Source organism: Sinocyclocheilus rhinocerous, unplaced genomic scaffold (assembly GCF_001515625.1).
Source record: "Sinocyclocheilus rhinocerous isolate Xijiao unplaced genomic scaffold, SAMN03320098_v1.1 scaffold1491, whole genome shotgun sequence".
In the NCBI taxonomy this organism is placed as follows: Eukaryota; Metazoa; Chordata; class Actinopteri; order Cypriniformes; family Cyprinidae; genus Sinocyclocheilus; species Sinocyclocheilus rhinocerous.
The window spans coordinates 65118-75360 of record NW_015635047.1 but is presented as its reverse complement, the minus strand read 5'-3'; the positions used below and the strand labels follow the sequence as shown (position 1 = coordinate 75360).

General features: G+C 37.0%; 1 protein-coding gene across 1 annotated transcript in view; it reads right to left on the bottom strand.

Moving 5' to 3' along the window:
- The window catches only part of med1 (mediator complex subunit 1), a 101356-nt gene that overhangs the window by 43094 nt on the left and 48019 nt on the right, over nucleotides 1-10243 (bottom strand). The window contains exons 11-14 of the mRNA XM_016560671.1: nucleotides 7545-7669; nucleotides 6987-7188; nucleotides 4153-4248; nucleotides 3738-3843 (exon numbers count right to left, since the gene is read on the bottom strand). Of these exons, the coding sequence (XP_016416157.1) occupies nucleotides 3738-3843; nucleotides 4153-4248; nucleotides 6987-7188; nucleotides 7545-7669 (529 nt within the window). The remainder of the gene's footprint in view (nucleotides 1-3737; nucleotides 3844-4152; nucleotides 4249-6986; nucleotides 7189-7544; nucleotides 7670-10243) is intronic.

Sequence of the window (10243 nt, the reverse complement as noted above, 5' to 3'; positions counted from 1 at the left end):
AAACAATGTCACGTAATGTCACATTTACCTCAGAAAAACATATTCGGTGACCATAAACTCATTAGTCAGAAAAATAAACTGTAGAGAGGGGCATTTTGCTAAATATATGCACCATATAACATATTAATTATAAATGTTACTGTTTTTCAATGTTTAATTTATGTTTGAATAAATCCATCAAGTTTTTATGACAGCCACCATTATGTTTATATTTAAAAAAAACAAACAAATTGAAGTAGAAATATTATTATGTAATTGTAACTTTATTATTTTAAAAATGTAATTAAATGTAATTTTAAAAAATCAGTCAAATTTAACCTTCAATATTATAGTAATGTAGTACCAACTGACTCATGTATATTTTGCAGCATTAGCTTTTTTTTCCTTGAGAAAATTTGGCATGTACTGTACCTGATATACAGCATATACAAAATAATCGATACTGAATCGAATAAAATCGAATCGCAAGCTTGTGAATGAGAATCGAATCGAATCGAATCGTGAAATTTGTGTCAAAACCCAGCCCTAATGTGGAATGAACCAAATCTCTTATCTCTGTGGTACTTTGCTGAAATCAAGAAAATGGTTAAGGAAGGGTAAGAAAGCTGAATCCAGACAGAGTAAGCAGTTAAGCGATTATGGTCTCTTAAGAGATGCTTCTCATTTCTCTAAAGGTTTGGCATGACTGCTTCTTTGGGAGCATTAAGACAAGCCACGTCTTGATAAGATTCAGAGAATATTTGGTGGCTATGAGTGGGGATATTAAAGGAATGTTCCATCAACTCCGACTTTGAGCATGACAAGCCTATTCTTTGATTTATCTGGAGGGATAGGGAAACGAGAAGGGAATACCTATGAGTGGCAGGTGCTCCCTTATGGCACCACTTGCAGCACCTGCTTTGCTTCCTATATGGAAGCATGTTCCTTACAGTACAGAGCCAGGTGATTATTATTCACCATACTAAAGTGTTTCTATGTTAATAACTGCCTCCAGAGCATGACCACAGCTGAAGAGGCAAGAAGGCTCAATCATCTCAGAGAGCCTCACATATACATATGGTAACAGATGTACCTGAATCCACCTTAGACCTGTTCTGGCACTACCCCACTGATAATCTTAGAATAGATACAAGCACCATCCCTTGGAGTATTGAATGTACAGCAAGGCGTAATTTATACAGGATCCTTGCCAGTCAATACGGTACATTAGGATTCAGTCATCCAACCTGTCAGGATTCATCCTGCCCCATCAATACTCTTAGTCAACTCAAGCTCTTCATCACGATCTCACAAAGTTTTGTTATAATCAATGAAGCTCTACACTGCACAATTAATCTCCTAACTGCATCACATCTACACTTTGTTATAATGAGATGATTCACGAGCAAGCAGAACTCGGCACTGAACAAACGTGTTGAGAGGTAAGTGGACGTAACTAGACGATCCCTAGAGACAGATTCCCGGTGAAGACAGATTCCCGGTGAAGACCGATTCCCGGTGAAGACCTCGTCGGCCATCGGCACAAGACCTCGAGAACCAGACGAGTCCTCTGCTCAATATGACTTGTGTTGCAGCCTGGAATTAAACAACACCATGCTGGTTTCGTCTGGCCAGAGGATTACTGGCCTCCCAACTGAGCCTAGTTTCTCCCAAGGTTTTTTTTCTCATTTTCTGTCACAGATGGAGTTTTGGTTCCTTGCCACTGTCGCCTTTGGCTTGCTTAGTTGGGGACACAATTTCTGGCAATATTGTTGACTTGAAAGCACAGACACTATTGGAAGAGAACTGAACTGAGCTGGATGATGACACCACTGAATCAACAATGAAATGACTTAAACTGAAAAACTGACTGTTTTCTGTTGTCCTCTTGCAATATCAACACACCTTTTTCCTGTTTAACACTGTAAAGCTGCTTTGATCTGTATTGTACAAAGTGCTATACAAATAAAAAAGAGAAAAGAGAGAGGTAAGTGGACTATGATGCTTAAACACCTCTAATTGGCCATAGTGTTCATGATATCAACAGAAATGTCTGTGATTGGTTACATTGCTCAATGCTGCAAAATCACATTGAACATAGAAACTTAATAATAACTTAAAGGGGTCCTATTATGCTCTCTTACAAAGTCCTGATTTTGTTTGGAGGGTGTACTAGAACAGGCTCTCATACTAAGTTGTTCGAAAAACACATTATTTTCCCACATATTTTACATTACAACACCTCTCTCCCCAGTCAGGCATGAACAGCTTGAATAGTTCCTGTATCAAATGAAGGCACGCCTTCTGAAAAGTGCTGTCTGTTAAATAAAATATCTCCTTTTGAACTGGACTTTGAGCTTTGTAACTTTGCAGATCTTTTTTATGCTCAAACAGCAACATTACAGACTAACTAAAGTTGAAAAAGTGAAAAAGCATAATAGGACCCCTTTAATAAAAAAAAGCCCCAACCCACAAGTGGAAGGGATTGGTTAGGTGTTTGTGACGTTAATAATCAGGGGCTGTTTCAAACTGTGTTTTTGAAACCGTCTTTGGTACACTGCAGTTTAAGGAGAAAAGTGAGTGAAAGTGAAAGTGAAGTGACGTGTGGCCAAGTATGAAGGATGACGGACGTGATGTGTGGCCAAGTATGGTGTCCCATACTTGGAATTTGTGCTCCGAATTTAACTTGATTGCACAGACACTATTGGAAGAGAACTGAACTGAGCTGGATGATGACATCACTGAATCAACAATAAAATGACTTAAACTGAAAAACTGACTGTTTTCTATTGTCCTCTTGCAATATCAACACACCTTTTTCCTGTTTAACACTGCAAAGCTGCTTTGATCTGTATTGTACAAAGTGCTATACAAATAAAAAAGAGAAAAGAGAGAGGTATGTGGACTATGGTGCTTAAACACCTCTAATTGGCCATTGTGTTTCATGAAATCAACAGAAATGTCTGTGATTGGTTACATTGCTCAATGTTGCAAAATCACATTGAACATAGAAACTTAACTTAATAAAAAAAGCCCCAACCCACAAGTGGAAGGGATTGGTTAGGTGTTTGTGACGTTAATAATCAGGGGCTGTTTCAAACTGTGTTTGAAACCCCCAACCTTCGGGTTACAAGTCCCACTCTCTAACCATTAGGCCATGACTGACCCTTTTTTCTTTTTTAAAGTGTTGCAGGATCAGAAATAGTGTTGAAAGATTAATTTGCACATGGTTTGTATATGGTTTTTGTATACGGTTTTGCATATTAAAACACCAGTCATGATAACAACGTTAAAAACTTTGAAATAAAGTCATGCATCTTCTCTCTGTAAGGTTCCAAAAAGGATATAGTTCTACATTCTTACTTGAAAGTATGCAACAAAGATGGGAGAGGAATTATTTCCAGGAGTTTAATTTGAGCAGTGAAAATATGTATATTAACATTTTTACAATATCAAATTGAGCCTTTTTAGACCATTTAATCAAGAGGCCATAAACAAAAATTTGGAAAGAATTCAATATTTTGTTTCAAATATGTGCATGTTTCTAATTTTCATTTTAAATTTCACAAGTACACAGACCCTGGTGATTTTTTTTTTGTTGCAGACCCCGAGGACAACTCAACTTCTTTTTAAACAGTTTTCCTGCCACTATATATCAATACTTTATTTTGCTAACACTAGTATGTTATAAGCATGTATGAGGAGCACAAATGCAAAAAGTCTTCAAGATAAGCATGTGCCATCTGTTGGTCACCTACCTCTGGACTACTTTTGTAATGAAGTCATCAGTGCAGATCAAAGCATCAGATAATCCCTTGTAGAGCTTACAGGCTACCTGTCTCGAGTCAATCACCTCCATCACCACTGAGAGCAAAAACAGACAGAGTCAGATATCAGATCAGGCAAAACTATGATAACTTAAGCTCACACTTAAGTTAGTTCTCATTGTAGAATAGGGGTTTTCAACCCTGTCCTACAGGCCCCTCAGCACTGCACATTTTGTATTTGTTTCCCTTATTAGACACCCAATTCAGGTCTTGCAGTCTCTACTGATGAGATGAGTTGAATCAGGTGAGTTCGATGAGGGAGACATACGAAATGTGCAGGGCTGGGGGGCCTCCAAGACAAGTTTGCTGTAGAACAACACTTAAATGTAAAGTGTGGTTTCCTTACCACAGACAAGTGATTCATTTACAGGGTGTTGAAAAGACACACTAAAGCTCGAGTCAGTTAGAGGGCACACTTCAAACCGCAGCAGTCCAGGAGTATCTGCTAAAAATATGAAATGATGGTTACAGCTTGATTGTTTTTTTGTATTTCTAGTACGCTTTTTGCAGTCTTATAAAAGGTATTTTTGTTGCTAATACTAGAAAATAAGTACCACATAATATTAAATAAATAACTGTCACAATAATTAATTGCTTATACAATCAAATGCAGGGCTCGACAATAAGGACTGCCTGATGGTCCGGGGCCAGCGTGAAAGACGCTCAGGACAGTTGATGAGTTTGTCACTGGCCTTATGGGGCCACTGCTGCATCGTCATGAAAGTTTATCATTCGCACGAGTTTTTAAGTCTTGCTAATTTAAAATTCAAGCGTTTTTAAAGCATTCAAGCAAGACGTGAAAGACAACTCCATTCAGAACTCACGCGCTGTGTTTTGTGTGTACAGTGCGCATTCTTAAACTTGAATGGACAAATACATACAAAAGTATGTCAAAATATCCGTCTTATCGAGTAACTTTGTAGCTTTAATGATTAATCTATATTTAATATATATAGTGGAGTATAGATGCACCAGACGACTGCCCATTTTTTGTTTTATTTCAACTGATTTATGTTCTGGGCTTGCACACAAACTGCACTGCAATCATCTTCCAGAATGTCATTTGTGTGGAAATATTATGAAATGTGTAAACGGCCATTAACAGAGCCAGAGACGCTGAAGATGGACGCAAAGAGAAAAATACTGTAGCAGGCAGAACAAGATCACTGTTCAAGGTGCGCAAAATATTGGAAGAAAAATTATTTAATTGGGGGTTTATATGAATGCACCTCTGAGGAAATTACTGTTTTTAGAAAAGTTTAGATGGTGTTTTCTTTTTATCTTGTCTCTGTATAATGCATATTAAAGTAGTGTTCATAAGCACAAGGCTGCTTTGTTTACATTAGTAGCCAAGGAAACGCTGTATCGCTGCTGTTCCATAAGTGCCACCTACTGTCAGAGAGTGAATTTGCATCTCATTCAGCCCGTCTGTGGTTTTTCCTCAAGCATAATTTAATTTGTATCTTTGTTCTATATATTCAATTCATTGTTTATTTGTTCTTATTTACTGACTGTTTCTTGTCTTTAAAGTGCCCCTATTATGGATTTTTGAAAATTACATTTCATGCAGTGTGCAATGCAGCTGTATGTGAATGTAAACAGTCTGCAAAGTTGTAAAGCTGTAAAGAAGTGCATCTTAAATAAAGTTATTGTCTCTCAAAAGAAAGAACCGCTGAAATGAGTTGTTTTAAATTTGAATCCCATTCCGCGTATTTCACGCCTCACAAATTCTTACATTTGCATAATGCCCGCCTATGTTCTGCGTGGATATAATGCAAAAACAAGTCTGCTCTGAGAAAGTGAATTTGGTTTATTTTCATTTCCAAAGGATGAGGCTGTGAAGAATCAGTGGTTAAAATTAATCTTTACTAAGATACCATAGCTGTATAATCACAACATTTTGCTGTGTTCCCGTCATTTCACTGATGACTGCATCTCCAATCTCCGCAAGTTCAACGTGGGATTCGTAAACTGGTTGTCTTTGGTCAGTGCCCAGTTTGTTTGAAAAAGTGTGCTCCTTTAAATCACAACCTGTAAGTATGATTAATAATTGTTGCATTGATATTTTGTCGAGCGTGCAAAATATGTAGTTTTGTGTGTTGTGTATACAGTCAGTGCACCTATAAGTCTCTGGATAACTCACGTTATAGTTCTGCTAATCAGCTGTGGGCTCGCTATTGTCTATAAATGTGTCGATTAATATAGAATGTTTGTTGTACTTGAAGTCATGATAAAGGATGGAGCAATACGTTGGTTTACAAACTGCAGTGCTTTATCAGTACTCTATGTGTGTGTTCGGCTAACGCATATACCATTATTGTTTGGGTCTTTACTACCAAGCTGTGGATCCGGTTCGCTAACATAAGTGTAAAACAACTTTTCCCTTCTGATTCCTTCTTTATAGAACAGAGTCGAGAACTATTATTATTATAATAGGATGTATTATTGATAAGTCGTATTCCAGTATTGGTGATGGGCGTTCCTATTCTGACATGCGCTGTACGCAGTAGACCAATCACAACAGACTGGGTCATCGGACCAATCAGAGCAGAGCAATATTATGCAAAGGAGGGTTTTGGAAAGATGAATCTTCGAACAAATAGTTTGAGAGTAGTTGAGAAATAACATAAAATTAAATTCATATTATAAGAAAATTAAAGTGTTTTTTGACCTTGCATGCATGTAAACCTGTTGTTGGGAACTCCCAAAACCAAATTATAAACATTTCAAATAGCATAATAGGGGCACTTTAATAATGTTTAAACTTTATATTTGTTAGGCTAGTAGCTTTTGCTGTGGTATTTAAATTGGAATCGAGAAATGTAAAATTTAATTGGTATCTAAAATGTTGGTATCATATAAGATTATTTATTAGAATAAAATATTACATGGGTACAAAAACGATGACAACAGCAACTATTTTATTTTTTTTGTGGTAGGGCCAGTGAAAATATTGGCAGGGCAAGTAAAAATTTTAACCACTGGCCCGACCGGGCCAGTAGAAATAATCCTTAGCGTTGAGCTCTGAAATGCAATCATATTTCTCAATGCAATCATATTTTATTCTATAGGTAGTGCATTTTCAGTAAATCTAAATGTTCCATCAAGTACTGGCAAAAGCATTTTTACTAATCTACCAGCTCTTATGGAGACAATTATTATGAAAGACAACACACCCACCTTCCTTAATGTACGTTTTTTTGACGCAGCTACCAATCAGCGTGTTGTAGGCAGCCTGGTGTCTTATAATGTCGAGAAGAGCAGGCACCTGAGCAGGATGTCTGAAGGGAATCTTGGAAACGTAAGCTCCTTGAAGAGACCTCCCATCCTGCACTGGAGCATCACCATTTAGGAAATAACAATGCTGCTGTCCTGGTAAAGACTAACGAGACAGAAAGGCAATGCATTCAGAGAATCAGATGGACATAGTCATAATGATATACTGTTTTAATAGACTGTGGTTTATTAGTTATACAATAGAGGAATCATGTTCTGCTCAGAACATATGGGTAGTTGACAAATGCATATGGACAAGAACTCATTTGCTCACCAAACTTGGCTCACTAAAACTTTTGTTTGACCTGGTCTAAAAATATAATGTCAATATAGACAATACTTAAAAGCTAAATAAAAACTGACACATCTATCTATTGAGAGAGAGAAAGAGAGATGAATCAACAAACAGTAACTTTACAAACGAAAAACTTCAAACTTCAACATCTAATGTCTAATACTCACTGTATAAAAACGCATTGATTGGGCCAAAGCAGGAGGACTGGCCTCTCCCTCCTCGTGCAGTTGGCTCTTAATGATGAGATCATATAGTGGGGACAAGGTGGGCACTGTCTCCAAAACAGGGATGCCTAAAAAGATGGGGGAAAAAAAGGTGAGGTAGAACTAAATTCATGTGGTCCTATATAAACACAAAGCTTACATTAACTCGCACTTAAATAAAAATTTCAGATACAGAGGGGAAAATATTTATTTGATCCCCTGCTGATTTTGTAAGTTTGCCCACTTACAAAAATGAAGGGTCTGTAATTTTTATGGTAGGTTTATTTTAACGTATAGAGACTATCTATAGAATCTAGAATATCAACCAAAGAATCCAGAAAAAAACGCATTATATAAAGGATAGAAATTGATTTGCATTTCAGTGAGTGAAATAAGTATTTGATCCCCAAGCAAAACATGACTTGGTACTTGGTGCAGAAACCCTTGTTGGCAAGCACAGAGATAAGACGCTTTTTGTAGTTGGTCACCAGGTTTGCACTAGGGCTGGGCAAAAAAAATCGATTTTTCGATATATCGTTTTTTTAAATGTGGTCGATTCAATATCGATTCTCAAAGGCCACGAATCGATTTTTTTCAATATTTACTTCCGCAAACATTGAAAATAAGATTTACGTTAATCTTATTACTAGTCTAATCCACTAGATGTCACCCCCTTATAGTTGGGTTTTGTTTTATTGTACCCAAGTGTACCTAAAATAAAAAGTGTTTAATATACAGGTTTGTGGCTCTTAATTTCCTATTAATTAACCATTTGTAATCTTATGTTCACTGTTCATTTTTTATAAATATAGGATTTGTATTAAATCTATATTCATTCATATAGTCAAATCGAATCGAGAATTGAAATCAAAAATCGAATCGAAATCGAATCGAAAATCGAAATCGAATCGAATTGAGAGCTTGAAAATCGAAATCGAATCGAATTGGAACATCTGAATCGATACCCAGCCCTAGTTTGCACACATCTTAAGAGGGATTTTGATCCACTCCTCTTAACAGATCCTCTCTAAATCCTTAAGGTTTCTTGGCTGTCGTTTGGCAACTCGAAGTTTCAGCTACCTCCAAAGATTTTCTATAGTATTGAGGTCTGGAGACTGGCTAGGCCACTCCGTGACCTTAATGTGCTTCTTCTCGAGCCACTTCTCGCATCCACTGCTGTAAATCCCGGTTTAGTTAGAAAGGCAAGGGTCCACTGAACAACATCCCATAGAGCACATTTAGTCCAACGAAACAACGTTGTAATATGGATGGTTATTCCATTGTTTACATCTAATTTCTTCGGGGAGAGTTATTGTTAGTATCCGTTATGGAATAGCTTACGCTCAAAAAACTGCGTCTTGGTAGTAAAAAACAACATGGTTTTGTAGCAGTGTCACAAACAGAATGAGACCATCCACAAAAAAAAAAAAAGTCAAAGATACGTGTAATCTTGTTTATTTGAATTCTGGCGCTCTCTTGTGACGGCTCGTGATGCATGCTGTGACGTACCTGTCATCTGATGGGGACGTAACTTTGCGATCGGCTTTTTGCACAAATAATTATTTTTTTCCCTATTCAACATTTTTCATATATGTGTGTGTTTGTGTTTTGTGGGGAATGTGGCTGTATCTGTATGATTTCCATCTGTATGACCGCACATCAGCGTGTGATTACTGACTGTATGACCAGCTATCAGTGTGAATGCTGTCTATATGAACGGCCATAAGAGTGTGACTATTGACTATATGGCCGGCCTTCTGTATGATTACCATCTGTATGATCGGCCATCAGCATGTGATTACTGATTGTATGACCAGCAATCAGTGTGAATGCTGTATGTCTGGCAATCAGAGTATGTACTTGACATATAAAGCTAATTCTTTTTTTCTCTCTCTTCTTTTTTTTAAATTTTTATTACTCAAATTATTCTTATTGTATTTTTCTAGTGCACAAATAAATCACTTATATGATGTCTAAGATTCAGTCTATTATTTTATAATTGAAAAAGTATGCAGTGGTATGTATAATGACTAAAATAGTTTGTAGAACCCTTACATTTGGTGGCTATTTTTCCTCAAACAGGGGGTGGGGGAACCAGACATCGTCTCAGAAAAATAGCTGCAGGAATCTAATTTTTCATGGTATCTTCTTCAAATTCGAAATATATTCTCATGAGACATGTGACTTTCAACCCATTACTTTTCTGGATTGCTCAAGGACTGATTTCATGTATTTGTATATGAAAAAAAAAAAAAATTCAGTGTGGTACAATTTTTTCCAAGGCACTTCACGGTCTATAACTTTTTATCTGTTTGAGCATGATCAACTCTGGATGATGGAGAGTAAAGCCTAAAGTGTCTTCTTTCCAAAGATACCTAAATTGTGTGTGTAACACACTGTTGTCAGGAACTGTTACCATTTTAAGTTAGGTAGGTCATTTTCAGCTGTGAGTCCCAAAATGGGGGGAGCAGGTTAACAGGTTAAAGGGGTCATATGATGCTATTTCTATTCTTCCTTTTCTTTAGTGTGTTATGTAGCTATTTGTGCATGTATAAGATCTGCAGAGTTACAAAGCCCAAAGTCTCCCACAAAAGGATTTATTCTATCTAAAAGAGAAGGCTGATCCAGACCGGGCTAAAACGCCTCATTCAAACACGCCCCCA